General features: G+C 46.3%; 1 protein-coding gene across 1 annotated transcript; it reads right to left on the reverse strand.

Annotated features, from left to right (window-relative positions):
• Window positions 1-19,971: 19,971 nt before the first annotated feature.
• On the reverse strand, window positions 19,972-21,051 carry LOC119397320 (tigger transposable element-derived protein 6-like). The gene has a single exon (XM_037664751.1). The coding sequence runs from the start codon at window positions 21,049-21,051 to the stop codon at window positions 19,972-19,974; it is 1,080 nt and encodes a 359-aa protein (XP_037520679.1).
• Window positions 21,052-22,436: the final 1,385 nt, after the last annotated feature.

Genomic DNA, 22,436 nt, shown 5'->3' on the forward strand with positions numbered 1-22,436 from the left:
GCAGGCCTTCATTTACAAATTTAGGCTTTCCTACAAAAGAATTAGCCTTTGTCGCATATAATACAGGATTCTTCCTATGCATACGAGCGCGCAGGATGATCTTGTGCTCTTACAGAGTTGCAGAGCGTCATTCTATTCATGTCGCTGTCGTTTTCTACTAATTCAAGTAAGCTATTGCATTTCTTCTCCGACATCTGAACGGTCAACTTGGTCACGCCGGTGCGAGATGAGGGGATTTCATTCGCACTTCCTTCATTTTCTGCGCAATTATTTTCTCTCCTTAACAGCATTGAAAACCTTGAAAATAATGTTGATCTATAGTCCTTCAGCGACAGCTCCATTTCCCATGAGCTCAGCAATTCAAAGCATACGAGCTGCTCCTGCGCTATAAATACATTACGCTACTTCAACTACCCCTGCTTTTTACCAGTACCCCTGTTTTTATTGTTATTATCACGACTAACCTTGCTGCTACGCTACTGCTACTACTTATCTGCCGCCTACTACTGCTACAATTACTAATGACGCTTCTTTCTTCTGCTACTGTTAATACTACTGCTACTGCTACTAATCTGTACTGCTCGGGACACTGCTATTACTGTACTCCTGAGCAATAATGCCTCTGTAGCTTCCAAAAAGCAGGAAGACATGTTGTTTTCAAAATGCGAAAGAACGTTAGAAATAGTGTGGGCTCCTCGGTACAGCATCTTCATGGGGTTATCTGTTCGTCACTCGTTTCCGTGGCCGCTGGTTTCATTGCACTGCCCTGTGTTCGAAGATGGCAGACGAAGCGTTTTCTTATTAAAAACATGGTGCTACTCATATCGTAAAATAATGTAAAAAATGTGCTCTAGCTGCTCAGAATCTGATGGACATGAAATAATAGCACTTCTTTTAAACTGTCAAATTTTCATTATGCGCTCCTGGGCAGAGGGAAACTAGTGTCGTCGCAGTTCCTTGAAATATAAAGCGAACTGGTTACATCAATGCCGAAAGGTTACCTTTAGCTTCGCTTTACCTCTCTGGATCTATTAGCACAAGCAGTTTTGACAAAGCTTCTGTAAGAGGTAACGTGCTAGTAGATCAACAAAAGGTATGTCATGTTTTATGAGCGGAGGCCTGGTTTCACTTCCCTGGGGTTTTTTTACTTTATAGGGGCTCCTCCAGTGGAGTTATGTCACAGAGATGCTCTTCGCGTCGTTGGCTGCTTTATTAGAGGCACAAATAAGACTACGTTGTGAGGTTTCCCGAAATGGTGCTTTTTTACTTATTGGTGTAATTTTACCCACACAACCAACGTCTTCTTGCGCATCTATGCTCTTGTTTTACGCGATGACTCCTTGACTAATAACATATCTAAACCGATGGTAAAAGCGCCTGTGTCTTAGCCTGTAGCCAGTAGATGGCAGGAGCCATTAATGCGCAACAATGTAGAAGAAGAAGAAGAATACACCATCTTAAACTCAATCAATTAAATTATTACTTACACAAAGCTAGGACTCAGCGCGTCTCCGTTATGTCAGTTTTGCGGTGAAATAGAGACAATAGAGCATTTCTTTTTATTCTGTCACCGGTATTCTAATCAGCGAAAAAGATGCCTCGTCGCTCCCCTTCAAAAGTTAGGATTACAAATCAATGTTCCGCAAATTTTATCATTTGGTGGCATTAGATTAGGTTATAGCCACAGGGAGGTCCACTCTGCAGTGTTTGCTTACATACAGGAAACCAAAAGATTACCATGCTAGTTTATATTGGCTTCTTTTAAGTACTAATTCCAACCGTTGTTACATCCGTCAAACATCACACCTGATAGACTGACTGTGTGCTCTGCAGAATTTTCAAGTATTAGCTCTGTTTTCTTTTATCTATTTCAGTAAAAAAAAATGGGGGCTGCTTAAGCTTCGCCTTTAAGAGCTGAACGCGATAGCGATATCCTGCCCCTAGTGCGCACGCCGAACACTACGAGTATTTAACAGAAAGCGCGCACTAAGGTGTGTGCCTTATGTATGGGTAGCATGCTTTAAATCAGAAACTTTTTCAAAGTTGCGATGCACCCACTACGTGGCCTTAAGGGAATACGCGCAGTAATGTGTGTGCCTTTTGTAATGGGTGGCTGTCTTTAAACCACCAAGTCGTTAGCATATTGACATGGTGTGACGCCCGATGGCAATGTACGCTTGTACCACGCAATATTACTGCGATATTACATCTCGTACTGTGACACCTGTCTACAGGACGCGTATTTTTGGGAAGCATGAAAGTTACTTTCAGTGCGGCTCGAAGCAGAGGCGTGGCTGTGTGGTAGAACACCTGCTTGCCACGCAGACAGCCCGGGTTCGATTCTCACTCGGACCCAACATTTTTATTTGCAGCTTTTTCGATTTTTCGGTCACGGACAAGATGATGATTTTTCGCTCACAACCAACGGTGCCGACGCCGACGGCGGAATTTCTGCGATACGAGCTCTTTAACGCTATCGCGTTAATACAACGTTTATCTTTAGCCTCAAGTATTTACCTCAAAATCCTGCCGCCCGGTTCTTGGCCCATCCCCCTTTGTGGGTAAGCGCCACTAGTAAGAGGTCATCATCACATCATCATCATCATGAGATCACGACTGCTCACTACTCCGCTGTTAAAAATAGGCTTAAACTTAACTGAAGATATTGTACTAAGCTTCCGAGCCTCAGGGTTGGGATACTGCCATAGGGATGCCTTCAATGCCGTGTGTAATTTCATGCAAAACACTAAACGTGTGCCTTTTTAATCTTGTCTCTAAAAACGCTCTTTATAAAATGCGGTTAAATATATCTAATCTCATCAAAATTGCTCTGATCAGATTAATACGGCTGTCTGGAATACGAGCTCAATAGCATAATTTTTGAAGTCTTAATTTGATGTCTTATTTATTATTGCCATTTCTACTCTTATTTTTTTTACCATTTTACATTCTTCGAATGGGATTTTAAGCTTCAACTACATATTCTTGGCCCATCCCCCAGAGTGGGTACGTGCCATAGAACAGCAGGCAAACAAAAACAAAACTTGTCGACCGGCGACGCTATGTAAAAGTCAGCGGATGTCCAACATACGGAGACCACATCATCCCCAAGGCAACCACCTAGTGACCGTTGGCCGACTGACCCAGACCGTAGTCCCATGGACCTGGACGACGGTGCGGTGCATCAACGCCAAGGTCCGGTCGGTCTCTCAGACGCTGTGGGCTTCAAGCAAAGGGTGGATAGAGCTCGCGCTTGGGCATTGCAGCCTTCCAACGCGTCTCCATCTGCAGCAGCCAATCCAGTGAGTGAGGCCATCACCTCGTATCTTTCAAGAACAGACTTATGCTTTCTTTATTTCATATCCTTTTCTTTTGCTATTTACTTCTAGCCAATGCCTTTATAGGGCAAGGCGAGGAATAATCTGGGTGGCTCTCGTCCTCATCAGCCTTGACGGGGTCTGGGCGCGTTACATGAATGTAGACGGGTAGCGATGAGGGCGAAAAAAAAAGCGTATGGGAGCAGCTCCACTGCTGTGAAACCTGAGGAAGTGCGTGTACGGGCACCCAGCGATTCCCGTTCGTAGAGTTCCCACTGCCCCGTTAACCAAAGCCTCAATGACGCCAATGTTCGAAGTAAGCATATTGGGTCTCCCCGGCGCGAGTAGAATCTTGCTTAGCCAGATTCACAAACTTAGTACACGACATGTGCGCTATTTTTTGCTGCGCTTTATCGACTTTCTGCTGGTTACGGTAGTTGAGATACGCGTCGCCTGCAGCGACTTCGTCAGATTTTTGCCCCATCAGATGTAGTCACGTAGCGACGCAGCGCCCATCGGCCCAGGCGCTGCGCTGACGCTGGGGGAGGGGCATTCGCCCGCTTGGTCAAGCGGTGCCGCCCTCTTGCGTCCCGTCGTAGTCAGCGCAATGTTTCCGAAGCGTTTTAGCGATGTAAAGTTAATTAATGCGATTACTTAGCTAGTTCTGTTACATACGTTATTTTTTTACTTTGTTCGTCCATTTAAACTCGGGTTTGAGCATTGCTAACCTTGTTATGACCTGTATTGTGCGCCTTACTGTGAGCGTGATCTCGTCACATGAGAAGGATGGACGACAAGGCGGTCCCCTAACTTGCTCCGCACGGCATGGCGCTGCTGTAGTATGACCAAAGGCGCGCGGAAGGTGGGGGGGGGGGAGGGGTCAACCCCCCTTTTTTGATCATCTAAGCGGGGTTGCCCAGTCTGCCATATACCGTTCCTCATTTGAATGTGTCCCGTCATTGTTTAATATGCACTGTTATGGCCGTGCAGGCTTTTGGCAATAATGGCTGCTGCAAACCCCTCATGTTGCATGGCAAGAACTGTTTACTTCTCACCTTTAGGACCGGAAAGCCAGGAACCAAAGCCAAGCCGTTGTGACCAGGACGTCATGGCTTCATTTGCATTTTGACGTCAATTGCGAAGATGGTTTCCTTTCAGAGTCCCCCCCCCCTTCGCCCTCCTCCCTTCTAACGGAGAACCATGCGCACGCCCATGAGTATAGCGCAGAAGCGCAGAATGGTTCCAGGCGTCAAAGCATGTGAATTGCGCAAGGAGTGGGTGTTCAAGAGGCCCAGTCCATTACAAAGTTCTCAGACATATTTAATCATCAACAGCTGTAAAAGTATCCACAAAGTGAGCACGGCGTAGGTTCGCGAGTTGCCTTACGGACGTGAAGTAGGCTCTTCGCTGATTCGCAAAAGCAAGAAATATGGCGAAGTGGGCACTTAACAATTGTATTTGCAGCAGGCAATGCAGGATAGTTTGAAAAGGCCAATGTTACACGCACTGTCCTTCGGTTCCTTACCGGCACGGTTGAGGCATGCATCCAGAACCGAAGCCTGGCTAGCGAATGAGAAGGCGATGCGCACGGAGCGCAATTAGGCTATCGCGTTCTACTCTTAAATGCGAAGCTCAAGTGTCCTCCATAATGTTTTTCACGCAGTCATATTATATGCAGACTGAGGGAAAAAATAGGCGTCTCTAAATGTAATTCATTTACCACCAATTAGGAGCTAATTTCTTGAAAACCACATCTGGCGGATGGCCTCCTTTCACATCAATGCGTGTTGTAAACGCTTCTTGAAGTCGCACACGCGCCTCCGTATGCCCTCATAAATCGCTGCACCTTCGCCATGAATGGCTTGCGATTGCCCTCAGCGGCTTCGTCAACAATTACAAATGTGTAAGTTGGCTCCGCGCTACACTCTATATCACTTGGTAGAATTTTGTTATTGGTGAAAATGCGGAAGTTGAGCGCACTGTAGTAATTCCTGCTTCAATGCCGGCGTGTATCATCCAGTAACTCGACTGATCAGTGCAGTTGTGAAAAAGGAATGAGCTCTGGTTATGTTGAATGCTTCTTGCAGATAGTAAATTCTCTGCACGCGTGAAGTCCGACCGCGCGCTGCTAGCGCATGCAACAAAATTTCTTTACCGTGTTCAGCGCACTTCAATAAGCCATTCCTGTCGTCTGCATTCTTGGGGCCATTTCTTTAGGAAGTCAGTAGAATTTTACGGGTGGAATCAAGCCCTTCGTGTTTACAATGCTGTTATGGCAGTTAACAATGCAGCAGTAATTACCAGCCCCCCGTAGGGGCGACATCGCAGAACGAGAGACGTTTCGGGTGCAGTGCGACGTCGCAAATGCGTGGGAACCAAGGGGATCGGAGAGGCCGTAGCAGGCGGCTTAAATTCGCTTTCTCTGCTAGTGGAATGGGAAGCGCTGGCGTCGGCGGAGAAACGGGACGGCACAGCGCGCTCACGTCGCAGGAACAAGCGGAGAGGGTGTGGGCAGCATAAACGCGCATGGAGACAGTGACAGCAGGACAGTGTGAATGTGCGAAATGCTGCAAGGACCCGGATTTTGAGGACGAACGTTGCCGTCTGCAGTGGCTCGCGCAGTAGGAACGAGGAAAGGCGTTTACAACAGAAACGCGAATGCAGCTTCGCTGGTAAACTGTCCTCTCGAATGAATGTTGGGGCTCCACCCAACATCTCCAATTTTCTTCCGTGCTGAAATTATCTTAGTGTGCACTTGTTCGCGTTAGAATTGCGCGAGTTACATTTCATTTGCCGTCTCATATTTCCTTATATATTTGAGTGCTCGCTTTCTTTCATGACACCAAGTCATAATTTGGAGCTTCACGGTCATCTAAAGCAACGATCGTATCATTTTATTTAATGACTTGTAGCATATTTTAGGGAAGCGATGTCCCTCTCCCAAAGCACCGAGCCACTTGGAAGCTTTTTAGAACTCGCATGATTACTTACATTGTTTCTCAGCAAAATGGGACCAGGACAGTCATTGTTACGAAAACAACGCATTCGGATATTTTCTACTAGGCTGGACCAATCGGAACGATATTGAATATAACCAATAAGCTAGAAGTTTATTATGTTTATTATCGCTTTTTTAACGGCGAAGCCGTTCTAGCTCGGCGCCAAGTGTCGACTCTGCCACTATGGTCACCATGAACGGATATGTGCCGCAGAATTTGGACAAATCCCACTACTCACCGCTTCGGCGTGGCCTGTATTACACTGATGGGTGAGATAACGAGTACAAAGAAAGAGAGAGAGAGAAATAAAGAAAGGAAGGAAAGAAGGGAACAGAAAATGAGGTTAAGAGAAATAAACAAACATACAAAGAGACTGTACAAAAGATATGAAGAAAGAAAAAGAGAAAAATATCACAGCATATCTACGGAGTGAATGATGATGAGTGGGCGAAGCTGCGGAGGTTCATCGGTAAACCGTGAATCTTCCGTGAATTCTGCCCTGTACATCATCACCGACGCGAGATCGGGCGCGTTTATACTAAAGGTTCGATGAGTTGTGACGACTTGCAGCTCACTTTAATTTTACATGTACGCTGTGAATTTTCATTGTTTAGAAAACCATTGCTTTAGAAAACATCTGGCGTCTTTCGTTAAGCAGCTGGCGTCTTTTCCTTTTGCTTTAGAAACATCTGGCGTTCTTTCGTCTTGCTTTTAGAAAACATCTGGCGTCTTTCGTTGGTTTATTTCATCAATCAACGGCGTTTTGAACAAAATTTTTATTGTTTAATTACGCACAGGAGAAATCTCACCAGGCACTACCTTGGAGGTAAACAATGGCTGCTAATGGGAATGAGAGACAGAAGAAGTCGGCTTTTAGCTAACACTTACACTTCTACTAACGTTTCCTACTGGAACATGCCAATGGCTGCTAATGGGGAATGAGAGACAGAAGAATTCGGCTTTTAGTTAACGCGCACGCTGCGAATTTTTTATTGTTCAACAACGCACAGGAAAAATCTCCCACCGGCACCACCTTGGAGGTCAAGATCTGGTACTAGCGTTACGACTGGTTACGCACTACTACGACTACGAGGGACGAACGGGTGCCGCCTTAAGGAGCTTCGCCCCTAAAAATTCTTCACGAGACAGGACAAGGGAGTGACATGTCCGTAGAGCCAATGGGGACGAAGTTTGGACACGATGGTAGCGCCGTCTGGATTCTAATGGTAGTTGCAAAAACAATTAAAAATGTTATCTTGCTCTCAACAGAAAAAGTTTTATCATCTTTCACATGTAATTTAGTTTTAAGAACTACGAATATTGTTTGTAGATTTTTTAACTGTGTATAAAATGAAATACGTTTCAAACGCACAAGGGCGCTTTGATATGGCGGCGGGCGTTCCGCATAGCAGACGATGCCGTCGTCGTCTGCTTCTGCGTCGCCGCTGTCCCCCGCTCGCTCCGGCAGCCCCCTCTCCGCCCTCCATGAATTTCTCTCGTTTCCATAACGTACACTGTGGTCAATTACTCATTAGGTACTCACAAGTATCTTACATACTTACTTTAGTAGGGTAGTGCTGCCGCATACAGGTCGAGCGAAATGACAACGCTGATCACACAAACTTGCTGCAATAAATTATTTTATTGCGACTGCATCGATGTTTACACAAAACGAACGACACGTAAGTAGCGCTTTAGCATGTATACCAGTGAATAACATGCATGCATAAGCATTTATATGCAAAGGAGGTACGTACTATGCATAGCCCCACCACAGATGTCCGGAGCACAGAAGCTGCCCAGCGTTGGATGATATAAATACACCGAACTGCACGAAGCCTTCGCTGGTATAAGAAAGGTATACCGCTAAAGTCTCTGCACTTCTGCTGCTCAATATGTCGCACCACTTCATTCACAGTATTCAGCAAACTGTCTATAACTGATATGAACATATCCGCGTCCCTTGCACGGCCACCAGTGCGGCGTGACTGTTTGTTTTCTATTGTTTTCTGGTTTGCGCTGCCACCAAAAGTGCTTCACTTTCAAAACTTTTTAGCCTTCGCGCTATACACGCTTCTGGCAGCCTAAAATTAAATGAGAAACGGTTTTTCATGTATATTGATCTGAAGTCTTACAAATAAAATCGGCGAAAAAAAGGCTTAGATGGCGTTTCGATTACCGCTGCCGGCGGTGCGCTGTCGTCGTTTCGATGGGGGCGACACCTGAAGGCCCGGACGCGAAGCTCGCATCATGCCACCGGCTTGGACAGGATTCGAATCTGCGGACGCTTGGTCCCAAGGCAAGCGTCGTAACCACTTGGCTATGCAGGCACGCCAGCACAGCATGGGATACGCTCGTATAGTATAGTGTAGCAAGGGGATGGGTAAGCGCAGTGAGCGTTGGTAGGAGATATGGGATGGTGAGGATGAGGGAAACGAGGAGGGGAGAGAGTAAAGCGTAGCACAGAAATAATGAAAGGCAGAAATAGAGAGAAATAAAGGCAGAAAGGAAAAGAAATATAGACAGGCAACATCAAAGAAACAGAGATAAAGAATTAGAGAGAGAGAAAAAAATACAAAGAAAGAGGAAGCAAGCATTGTGTCGTCTAGCGACCAGACACCGCAGCACCTGGCCAAGCCGCGCCTAAGCAGTAGCTAATTCACGACCACGGACGGAGACATCGCGCGAAACCTCCGCTCCATAACGCACAGCCTGGCTGCGCCCGATCGTGTCCATAGAGTCATGGAGCGTCCTAAGAAATTGCTTACTCCTGAGGCGGAAGCCGCGCATCTCGAAGCTAGACGTGTCAATCGGCGGGCAGTACGAGCGGCGACGGGGCCGCGATTCGCTGTGCCAGGCTTCGTGTGACTTAGTGCAAAGTGCCCGCATTTTGGATTCGAAGCAGCTTATGGTGGAGTTCAATCCGGTGTGCGGCCTGACCACGTTTACTGCGCATGCGCAAACCCTCTCCACACACCTGTACACTCCCCCTCTCCGCTCCCCCTTGTTTAGATAAAAGGCTCGCGTTAGGCCGTACAAAGGCTCAGTCACTGCGGCGGCTGGGCCGGTGTCATGAGTTCAACGTCAACGTCGGCGCCAGTTGCAGTAATACCTTAAAAGGACACTAAAGGCAAATAACAATTTACGTCAGAGTGCAAGCTCAACGTATGACAACGTCTAAAACGGCAATATTACCAAGAGCAGTGCCCTACTTACCGATGAATTAAGCTAAATGTATCACACGATGTGCGCCACGAGTGGGACATTTTGGAAACGATCCCGATGACGTGAGGGCGTCCGACTACAATTAATCACCAGTAATCAAACTAGCTGCAATAAAAAAAAGAACCTTCCATGCATCAAGAGACGTAATAAAGTTCTACTTGTTCGTTCCTGTTTGATTCATGGAAAAAAGAACCTCTTTGGCGTTGCCGTGGCGAACAGCGCGCGCGGTTCAGAGGTTCCATTTTCGCCGAACTGCGCTTCGCCCGGCGCCCGGCTTCGCTCACGTGGTCGCGTCTCAGTGGTAATTTCGATATCGCGTACTGCCGCCTGTGTTTTGCGCGCTCGTGAAAGTCGCTCTGACAGAAAGTTCGACAAAATGCCGCATGCATGTGGTGTTACCGGATGCCCGAATGGTGCACGCCGCCGTGCAGTATAGGCGGGAAACGTTGAGCAAAGCAACAGTGACGTCAGAAAGGCCTCTTTCAGGCGGGTGATTTGAAGTGCGCTAACGCGATGCGGACCACTAAAACGTGATTTTATTTCAAAATAAGCACCTCCTTGGCACGAAAGTAACACTACGAAGTTTCTGGACCGCTGTTTCAACAATCAACGTCGACTTAATATTTGCCTTTAGAGTCCCTTTAACGCCTGCCGAGATCGCGGAGCAGCGGATGGAGCAGCGCAAGGCTCGACGCGCCGAAGCGCAACGTAAACGTCGGGAAGCGGACCCCGAGCTCCGGGCTAGGGAAGCCGAGCGCAAACGCCAACGTCGGCGGGAAACTTCTACGAATGAAGCGCGGGCTCGACATGCCGAAACGCTGCTTCGCATCGCCTCATGGTTCCCTTAACGGGAGATGGTGTCATCCTTTTTATTAATTGCTTAAACAAACAGAAAACAATATTTTTACTTGCACAAAATGACAACTGGCTATACTAAGCTGGTTGCACTCTCGTAAGCAACCCGTTGATTTTTAACATCCTGGCGAGATTTGACTGCAGTACGTGATTGAATGAACAACTGATAAGATGCTTCAATGTGTTGCAGATAATTTTTATTGCGACGATGGTGGACGGAGTATAACAAATCAGGGTGCTACGTACTTGGCAAAACTAGTATACATTACATGTTGCATCACAAAGCGAAACCAGCTAGTGGACAAGAAAGAAGTTTAAGTTTAAAAAATTCTACAAATTTTAAGTTTCACAAAGGAACTAGGTTTATTGTGCATACCATCAACAGGTGAAAGAAGCATGGCGGAGTAACTAGAAAGAGATGCTGCGTATTCCGTTTCAAGGCGAGCCAAATCTTGATACAGAACTAAATTTACAAGGGTAGCAGAACACATTTCTATAACTAAGACCATGCCGGTTTTATTAATTGCACTAGTGATGCGGGCACACTAAGTATAGGAGACTAGCTAAACATAAGGTGGTACAAATATGAGTCTATATATATCGTTGAGATAACATGAGGAGGAATACACATCAAGACACATGTGTATCAATTGAGATGCGTCAAACTGCTCTGATCATACCTGCGAACAGCAACAGATCGCAGTCATAACGATGCGCACGATGGTAATGTATGATTGGCAACATAAATTTTGCGATAAATAAGGTAGTCAATGACGTGAGGTTGAGTGTTTAATCAATTCATACATATTATAAGAGAAGACTCCCGATATTACAGCAGTACACATTAGTGGGTGGGTCTTTGTGCATTAGCTAAGAGGAATTCCTGATTATGAGAATTGATAAGCATAATGGTTCAGTTTGCTCGTCGTTAAAAATTAAGTGATATATGCTATGACGTTCACGTTCATCAATATGTCATGTACGAATATTCTTAAAAGAGAACTGACGCGAATATTAAATGTTTACGCATTGATGCTCTAAATAAAAACACTGGGGTCGATAACCCTAAAAAGAGTTCAGTGATGCCTGGCAATCCATCGAACATATTGTTAATACCGCTAAGCTCAAAAAACGGTTTCTATTTCGATATCGAAGGAACGGCTTCACGATATGTGAACACAGTTTGACGTCACGGGAAGACGGCAAGTCGCGACGTAGCCGCAGCACAGGGGCGTAGCCAGGAATTTTTTTCGGGGGGGGGGGGGGGGGGTTGAACCGTACTTTATGTACGTTCGTGCGTGCGTTTGTATGTGTGCGTTTACATATCATCATCATCATCAGCCTGTCTACGCCCACTGCAGGGCAAAGGCCTCTCCCATGTTCCTCCAATCAACCCGGTCCTGTGCTTTCTGCTGCCACGTTTTACCTGCAAACTTCTTAATCTCATCTACCCACCTAATTTTCTGTCTCCCCCTCACGCGTTTGCCATCTCTTGGAATTCAGTCAGTTACCCTTAATGACCACCGGTTATCCTGCCGACGTGCTACGTGCCCGGCCCATATCCATTTCTTCTTCTTGATTTCAACTATGATGTCCTTAACCCCCGTTTGTTCCCTTACCCACTCTGCTCTCTTCCTATCTCTTAAGGTTACACCTATCATTTTCCTTTCCATCGCTCGCTGCGTCGTCCTCAATTTAAGTTGAACCCTCTTTGTAAGTCTCCAGGTTTCTGCTCCGTAGGTAAGTACCGGTAAGATGCAGCTGTTATATACCTTCCTCTTGAGAGATAGTGGTAGATTACCATTCATGATTTGATAATGCTTGCCGAATGAGCCCCAACCCATCCTTATTCTTCTAGTTATTTCACTCTCATGGTTCAGCTCAGCGGTTACTACCTGTCCTAAGTAGACGTACTCCTTTACAACTTCCAGTGTCTCGCCACCTATCGCAAAGCGCTGTTCTCTGCCAAGATTGTTCCACATTACTTTAGTTTTATGCATATTAATTTTCAGACCTACTCTTCTACTTTCCGTATCCAGTTCAGTAATCATGAGCTGTAATTCGTCTCCCGCGTTACTCATCAACGCAATGTCATCAGCGAATCGTAGGTTACTGAGATACTCTCCATTAACTCTTATCCCTAACTCTTCCCAATCTAGGGCCCTGAAAACCTCCTGTAAACACGCGGTGAATAACATTGGAGAGATCGTGTCTCCCTGCCGTACGCCCTTCTTTATTGGGATTCTGTAGCTTTCTTTATGGAGGACTATAGTGGCTGTGGATCCGCTGTAGATTTCTTCCATTATGTTTATATAGGCTTCGTCGATGCCCTGATTCCGCAGTGCCTGCATGACTACTGATGTCTCCACCGAATCAAATGCCTTCTCGTAATCTATGAAGGCTATGTATAGGGGTTGGTTGTATTCCGCGCATTTCTCTATCACCTGATTGATAGTATGAATATGGTCTATTGTTGAGAATCCTGTACGAAATCCTGCCTGGTCCCTTGGTTGATTGAACTCTAATGTCGTATTAATTCTGTTAGCAATTACTTTTGTAAATAGCTTGTAGTCAACGGACAGTAAGCTTATGGGCCTGTAATTTTTCAGGTCCTTGACGCCCCCTTTCTTATGGATCAAGATGACGTTGGCAGTATAATATGGAGAGAATTGAGCATGCTCTAAACAACGGAAGAAGCCTCAAAGCTATGAAGACAAAACTGTGCATAGGCAAAAATCAGATGTATGCATTAAGGGCAGGGCTGGGCAAAGATACTTTGAAATTGTATCGCGATACGATGCAAGATACTCGGGCAAAATTATTTGAGATACAGATACAAGATACTCGCGGAATAATTGTATCCGATACGATACTTCCCAATTGTATCTTAAGATACTTCGATACATTTGCAAATTTGCTGTTATAGATCTCTATATGAAGCAGCAAAGGCCTATGTATAAATGTGTTTACTTGAAGAAAATTTGTTTAATTTGTTTAATAAAAATTTGTTTAATAACCAGCTTTGTTCAATTTTAACAAAATACTTCTTTGTGTCACAAGATACAAACTTTCTTGCTCAAGGCGTATTAGTATCATTTCTAAACGACTTATTGAGATTTGTTTGGCTGCCTAACAAGACAGCTCTTTATGCTGCGCTGTTATTGCTTCAAACTTCTGCAGGTTATTGATGTCGCTGCCCTACTTGGCGACCACCTAGCTGGTTACCATCTACTTGCAAGTGCCTCCGCACGATGGCGCAAATACCGCAGTGCAGTCTCACCTTGTTCATTGTTTTCGTAATACCGCATCCACCGACAGGTGTACAGCAGCAACAACGTTCGTAGCGGCATTGTTTATGACGCGTCGTGTAAAGACGATGAACTACATAGTCGGCGCTCACAATTGATTGAGGACATAAAACGGCAGTGATTTTTCATATTTTACTTATCCGCTGGTGTAAAGCGTTCGTTAGCAACATATTCACTAACGTACAATCTTTTGCCACTTGTTCTCCGAGAGAACCTGAGCCGCCATTAAACGTCACAGACGTATTCTAGCGGCACAAAACGCCGCAGGTTTTCACTGCTATTCACACTATTGCCACTTCTAGCTCTGCTTACCTGCGGATTTGTAACAATAAGAATACTGTAAGGAGACCTAAAAAAAGGAAAACGAATATATTTAAGTCAAATAGCAAGGTAGTTCCGTATTAAACAATCAAAGTGAATAAGTATACAGTTTGTTTCACGTAAGTAGAACCCAATATTCAAAAAACAACTGGTTAACCACCGCTGAATAAAACCAAAAGTATTTGGTTTGCCGTTATGTGGCACTCGTTATGGTATGTTTTGTACTAAGCTTAACTGGTTAATTAAATAAGGTCAATTATGCGACATTCCGACGTTTTTAATATTCACTTTAGGGCAAACTGCGCTTCGACACATCGTAGAGCGAATTTAAAAACGACCAACCCAACTTTTTAGGGGCGAAGCTCCTTAAGGCGGCACCCGTTCGTCCCTCGTAGTCGTCGTCGTCGTCGTAGTAGTAGTAGTAGTAGTAGTAGTCCGTAACAAGTCTTACGCTTTGACCTCCAAGGTGGTGCCGGTGGGAGATTTTTCCTGTGCGTTGTTGAACAATAAAAAATTCGCAGCGTGCGCGTTAACTAAAAGCCGAATTCTTCTGTCTCTCATTCCCCATTAGCAGCCATTGGCATGTTCCAGTAGGAAACGTTAGTAGAAGTAGAAGTGTAAGTGTTAGCTAAAAGCCGACTTCTTCTGTCTCTCATTCCCATTAGCAGCCATTGTTTACCTCCAAGGTAGTGCCTGGTGAGATTTCTCCTGTGCGTGATTAAACAATAAAAATTTTGTTGAAAACGCCGTTGATTGATGAAATAAACCAACGAAAGACGCCAGATGTTTTGTAAAAGCAAAACGAAAGAACGCCAGATGTTTCTAAAGCAAAACGAAAAGACGCCAGCTGCTTAACGAAAGACGCCAGATGTTTTCTAAAGCAATGGTTTTTTAAACAATGAAAATTCACAGCGTACATGTAAAATTAAAGTGAGCTGCAAGTCGTCATAACTCATCGAACCTTTAGTATAAACGCGCCCGATCTCACGTCGGTGATGATGTACTGGGCAGAATTCACGGAAGATTCACGGTTTACCGATGAACCTCCGCAGCTTCTCCCACTCATCACCATTCACTCCGTGGATATGCTGTGATTTTTTGGTAGCGTACGCGCTGCGTGGTGAATATTTTCGGGCTTTTAGAGAAAGACCGCGAAATATGAAATAAAACCACGTTCGCAGACAGTTAAAAAATAAAAATAAAGCAGAGAACGTATTTTAGCAGCAGGTTACAAAAGACGTATTACAATAAACAGACGGGCGAAAAACTACGCAGAGGACTAGGTAATGTATGGGATGCAAAAACGGAAGACAGCAAAGAAAGCACTTGTACTAACAATCAAATTGTCATTAAAAGAACTTCTTGAATAATTTAGCGTGAAGAACAAAGATACAGTACGTCAAAGTATTTCCTGTTACGTAAATGCTTGTTCTATTGCATCTAACGTCAGCGCCGATAGTGGCACGGTTGTTAGAATCTCCTTTGCGTGTAAGTCGATCTGATCGTACTATGCAAGTCAAGCTTGCATCCAGAAGATGTTTGAAATCGCTGATGTGTGAAAGACGCGAGACGCCAAGCGGCCCCATTGTTGCATTCTTGAGACATTGCAACGAAGCATCACGCAAGACAACCTTCGATGGCGACAGTATAGCGGCATCAGAATTTGTGCAATAGACGCCGCACGCATTGGAGTACGCAGCAGGGTGCAGGGTCTATGAACAAGTGTCATGACATCAACACAAATAAAAAGAAAGAAAACATCTAGAAAAAAAGGTAGGCTGCGCGTAGACGTTCGCACGCTTGTTTTTGTCGCGATGGCTCGAGCGCCATCACGTGACTCTGCTCCACCAATAGGGACTCTTAAACATCATCACCTGTGCTCGCTGGAGCGCTCTGGCGGAAATATACAAGGATGTTACTGTCGTTAGTTTTATTCAGGTGGCTTAGTGGCAGCAGTATCAGCTTGAGAACCGGAATTCCTGTCGACGTTTATTGTTTCACATGGTGGTGTTTCTATAGCAGTATCTTGTATCTTAGGATACACGATACATTATTGAATGTATCGGAAATACAGATACAGATACTCGTTTTGCAAAACGCATCGCGATACAGATACAAGATACCCAAAGAGTATCTAAGATAGTATCGAACATACATGTATCTTCGATACTGCCCAGCACTGATTAAGGGACAAGGAAGGCAAGGTCACAAACAATATGGATAGAATAGTTGAGGTAGCGGAAGAGTTCTACAGAGATGTGTACAGCAGCCGAGGCATTCAGGATGATAACGTAAGAAGAAGTAATAGCGGAGAGGAATCTGACATCCCACCAGTATTGACAGGAGAAGTAAAGAAAGCCCTAAAGGGAATGCAAAGAGGCAAAGCAGCTGGTGAGGATCAGGTAACATCAGACCTGTTGAAAGAGGTGGAGAGATTATGTTAGAGAAACTGGCCATCCTGTATACGAAGCGTTTACATATGAGCCAGCAGAATTGAACATTTTTGGGGGAAGCCATAGGGGGGGATTTCCCCCCTCCCCCCCCCCCTTGGCTACGCCCCTGCAGCAGCAGCTATGCCGTCTGCTGTCAGTCGCACGTGGTGCAAGTAAACAACGATGAGTGAATTGTCCAGCGACTTCAACAGCGATTTCTCGAATGGGGGCTGCATGACGGACTCATAGTTCGAAAAGTCAGTCTAACTGTGTTGACTCGTCGTGCTATTGTCCATTCCGATGGACCTGGACTGCAAATGCTGGGCATCGAAAACTTGGAAATCGTTATCAAATATTTTATACGTGCTGTGGGACACCAGTCTCTCGAGAGTGTTAGCACTGCGTACCAAGGAAACGAAAAGTGTCCATTTAGCGATGCCTTAAAATCGTGTCAGTACGCCTTTAACTCTTTTCCTATTGAGCTTTTTGGCCAAAAACGGTACAAAAATACCGATTTTTTTATTTGCCTATTTGGTTCTGAGAGTTTAGAAACGTCTAGAAAAATTATTCAAAGGCTCTTTATTCGCAAGATACACGCAAATTATTTGTTTTAACTGTGCAGAGAATGTGCTTCACTGCACTGCACCAATAAAAGTGGCCCAATCTCTACAGCCTTCGATGCAGAAAATATGTCTTTGTAATTAAAAAAAGAAACAAAGCGCAGGGAAGTGAGTCCGTGACAAGACTTTGGACGGGCCGTTAGGGGTTTGTTCACATCTAAGCTCGTCCCCTGCCGATACGTAGAGACGCGGTTGTCGCCCAAATCCGATGATTTAGAAAAGTTTTGCTACTATGTGTGGCCGCTGCCACACACACAGGAGTACTGAAATTCTTCATTTCTCGAAAATTCGGTAAGCAAGGGCTTTTTTTAAATGCGAAGCATTTCTTAGCGAACCTCTGGCACTTTGAGCGTTTCTATCTACCTATCTATCTAGCCGCCTACGTCTGGGTGCTCTCATGATCGCTTCCTTAACTTGGTGTAGACCAAAATTTGCATGGGAGGGTAAGAGGATTTGACGAATATGATTGCCGGGTCATGACATGAAGAACGTTAAAATCCTGTCGCGTACGTCGTCAAACCCTTTCCACTAGACACGTGTGGCACATACCCGTTTACCACGGGCGACGGTGTACGGGTATGCGCCACAGGTGATTGACAGTTTATATCTACCCAGGAACGGCGAGAACAGACATTGGTAACTTAAATGCTAGAGCGTTAAGGAAAACCAACATCGGTAGCGGTGACTCAACGAATGGAAAGAATGAAAATTAGGATCCCAGCAGGAATCGAACCCAAGCATTTTGCCTGGCAATCAGGTATTCTACCACTGAGCCACGCCAGGTCTATAAACTGGTTTGTAAAAACAGCCTACGCAGGCGTAATGCCGGTGCAACGTCAATTGTGGTTGTGGTGCTGGCTATCTAATTTTACAGGAAAGCAATAAACACTACATGATACTCCTACGATGTGTACTCCTACGATACAGGCGTCATATCAGATTAACGTCTGTAGTTCCAGTGTTGGCTCCGCTTTCATAGCGTTATAATAAACATTACGTTTGTATTCCTATTATTCAGCAAGCTATATTGAAGCATTGCTCGACCCCGGAGGAATACATTAACGAAGGTTACATATGATATCCACATCACCGCACCGTAAGGTGCACTTCGTCCACCAGAACGACGCAGTGTCCGCTTCATTTCTTACGAGGCTGGGCGATGGCCTCATGCTGACAGTAGATGACGCCAGATTGATTGACAGCCGCTTTGTGGACTAGGCTACGTAGGCCACATACGCCCATGTAGTCTACGAATATGATAAACACCATCCACTGATGTTGGTCTACTCAGCACTAACCAGGCCTACCAGCCTCGACGGCCTATGCCTCACCAACGCGAAGGGTGGCTTCAGGTTCTGACATGTCACCGGCTCTCCGACAGACAATTTGTCGACGAAATGACCGAGGCCTCCACGACTTCCAGCAGCTCTACTATAGCACATACTTCACTACACATGGAACCCTCGACACCACGATCACGACCGGATCCTATAACAAGTTACGACCAGCTGCTGGTGCTCACTGATCACGGTGATGATGCCCTTATTCAAGAACTGTCAAGAACTTCTTGCACACATGCACACGGGTTCGTGAAACGTGCGTGCGTTCTCGGGACACGTATAAGCACTACATATCAGCTTACCGCTTCTGGTGTTAGTAATACTCACGTTGCCATTGGTAGCGTTACCCAACCGTAAACTGGTATTTAACACATATTCCGCTCTTCAACATATATATGTGTGCGTATAAAATATATACAAATCTTTAGCGTCATTTTGTAACGGTCGCTCAGTAAAAAAAGTTACGGCAAAGTCACCTACCCGCCGCATGCTTCGCATGCATCGACTCCCACGGTACCTGGGATCTGCCGAATTTTTTCCTAAACGGAGCGGTTCCGGCACGCTCGCAACGCTCGCGCACAGGAGAGGACACCGTTTTCCTAATTCCGTTTACATTAATCTAGTCCTTTCTCGACCAAAATGCTCGCTTTGAGCGCGTTTTTAAAATTTTTAGGGTTCTGTCTGTTGAAGCGAAGAAGGACACAGCAAAATGAATCTACGTAGCTTAACTGTGGTCCCACCAAATGCTTGTTTCATGGTAGACGAGCTGAGCTCGTCTTCGGTAGGGAAAGGGCTAATGTACAGTTGAAAGAACGACCAGTGAGCGCCTTCCTATTGAGGTTATCGATGTTGCCGTACAGTGTCTTCAACGTTTGTCGTACGTGCCTGCCACGTATACAGTCGATCCCGGATATATCGAACTCGAAGGGGATCGCAAAATAGTTCGATATATCGATAATTCGAAATATAAAATATGTCCATTTAGGTGTTACCTTGTAACGCGGCGAGTCTCGTAGCGGTTTCCAGAGTCTGTGCCAAGCAGGAGCTTGCCGACTTGCGCAGAATATCAGAAAAATACACGAAAACAGCCGCACTTTATTTGGCATGAAAAAAGTCCGTGACCTTGGATTGCTTCTTTTTGTCAGCCATGAATTTCATGAGGCCATCCTCAATATTGCTGAGGCCCTCCAGATAGCCAAGTCCAGCGCCTTCCATTGCGCCACAACAGCGGCGAATGTAGGCTGAATGCCGACGCAAGTTCTGCAGCGTTGCAGGGTTTCTTCGAGGCGTCGTCAGCATCATCATCGCTGCTCATGTCCGCCTCATCGGCACGAGCGACGTCGGCCACGATTTCAGCATCGGTGAGGTCCGAAACTGCTTACACGTCGTCATCAGCGCTGACGAAATCGCTTGCAGTGGCCCCATCGGCGATGGCACCCGGAAACGCCGAGAGTTGGCGAAAGTCATTCTCGAGGCACCCCATGTCGTTGTCTGCTGTGGTGTCGCTTTCGAAGTCGTCAGGTGACGCTAGAAAGCCAGCTTTACGAAAGCAGTTTACGACTGTGTTTTTTTTTTCACATCATTCCATGCCCCAGTTATCATCTGGATCGCTCCAAGGAGGTCGATTTTCGGTTCGATCCCCAACCGAAGGTTTATCAGGAGCCGTTGCACCAGACGTCGCCTGTATCCGACCTTGAATGCTTTGATGATGCCTTCTTCGAGAGGCTGCAACCTTGCCGTGGTGTTGGGTGGCAAAAACTTGACAATTATCCTTTTCATCTGGCTGACGACGTGGTGCGCGGAACAATTGTCCACCAGAAGACAAATGTTTCTATCTGACTTTTCCAATTCGGCATCCCATGCGCGAATCCATTCGGAAAAAAGGCCCCGCGTCATCCACGCTTTCTTATTGAACGCGTATCGGACTGGGAGGCTCTTCGCGTTCTTGAAGCAGCGCGGCGACTTGCTCTTGCCGATAACGAACGGCCGCAGCTTGCAGGAGCCATCCATGTCCGCCGCGAGCAAAATCGAGACGCGCACTTTGCTCATCTTTCCCCCATGACACGAGGTGCCTTTCAAGTCCAACGTCTTGTTCGGCAACATCTGCCAGAACAGCGCCGTTTCGTCGGCGTTGTAAATATCCGACGGCGCAAAGTTGTCGCGAATGTTCGGCCACTCTTCGGAGAGCCACTTCTCCGTGTCCTGGCTGTTTGTCGCGCCGCTTTCGCCGGACAGGGTCTTTCCAACGATGCCGTAGCGAGTCTTGAAGCGCTGCTGCCAGCCGGTGCCACCAGTGAAGCCGTCTACCCCCAAGGCCGCAGCAAACCACTTTGCTTTTTCCATCAGCATCGGGCCGTCAATAGGAATGTTTTTCGCCCGAGTCTCCAAAAACCAGGCGTACAGCGCTTTCTCAACTTTGTCGTACGCAGGAACACGCACACGACAAGCCTGAGAATGGCACGACTGGGACGCCTTCGCCTTTACGTCGGCTTTGTTCCGCAGAATCGTGCTCAGCGTGCTCCGAGGAATGCCGAATGCTTCTGCGACCGACGACTTTTTTTCTCCAGCCTCCACGCACCGAATGATGTCGGCTTTGGTCGCCAAATCCAAGTTCTTCCGCTTCTTCGCGTCCATGGCGACCAGGGTCGACAGATACCGCGCACACCTTGGTCGCGCGCAAGCAAGCACAAGTCGGAAGTGGGAGCGGCGAGAGGACACTATCGCAGCACGCTACACACAACCAACAAAGCAACCTGTGGCACATGCTGTCGAAACAAGCTCTCGGCGATGGCAATGGCACTTGGGCTTTCGCAGCAGGCAGCCGCAACGTTGGTAAAAAAAAAGGACGAAAAAAAAACGCCAGGGGTGTACAGTTCGCAAAGGCATGGCCTTCGAGATCTGAAATAGCCACCGCTGCATGGGGCGCCGACGGAAATGAATCTCAAAGGCTATGCTTTTGGAGATTGCACGCTTGAGTGCGTGGATGCCGTCACATTTTCGACGCGCGCGTGAAGAGGGTCCGTAACTTTTTCGGAACGCGACCGAATTGCGGTCATTATCGCGGCTCCGGCGCGGCGCAGCGTTCGATATATCGAATGCGTCGGCGTACGAGTGTTCGATATACGTGCACACATGCCCTATACTTTTACATAGGTTTTTCAAGGGGATTTTTCAGTTGTTCGATATAGCCAATAATTCGATATATCCGAGTATACCCGGGATCGACTGTATTCCTATACCTGCTGTACAGAACCGACAACAACTGCATCTTGCCATTTACGATATTCACGTAATGACGTACATGACGCGCATATCAGGACACATGATATTAACAAGCCAGAAGTGCAGGGGAATGAGGAAGCCTGAAGAGATGAAGAATCCTTCAACAGGGCTGTCGCAGCAGCCAACGTTTTGACGAATGAACTCGTCTTAGTCATGGCAGTAACTTGACGAAGGCAAGTCTACTTGTCGAAACCATGGCGCCTGCGACACTCCCTGTTCAAGGATTTTTAATATTTCATTGATCTTTGTAACACATGCGTGCCATGGCATCGACATTGTCATCATACCGAGGTAACGAAATGATCACAACGACATCTTGTCATTGGTGGCATTCACCTCACGGCAGCCATGCCACATACGTCATCATACGCGCCAGGGACGTAGCCAGAACTTTTTTTCGGGGGGGGTTCAACCATACTTTATGTATGTTCGTGCGTGCGTTTGTATGTGTGCGCGCCTATATACGCAAGCAAAATCGAAAAATTTCGGGGGGGGGGAGGTTGAACCCCCCCAACCCCCCCCCTTGGCTACGCCCCTGATACGCGCGTCGTGACGTGCCGCTCTCTGTCAGACATGAATGTCACGCCATGCACATTTTAGACGCACTACATTAACGAAAGGGTAAGGACGGCACCAGAACATAGGAGAATATGTATATAGTGACGTCGCATGGCCACGCAATAGGTCTCATTTAAATACCGGCTTATATCTAATAAGAATACGCTTCATTGAGCGCA

This window comes from Rhipicephalus sanguineus, chromosome 6, assembly GCF_013339695.2.
Source record: "Rhipicephalus sanguineus isolate Rsan-2018 chromosome 6, BIME_Rsan_1.4, whole genome shotgun sequence".
NCBI classification, from domain to species: Eukaryota; Metazoa; Arthropoda; class Arachnida; order Ixodida; family Ixodidae; genus Rhipicephalus; species Rhipicephalus sanguineus.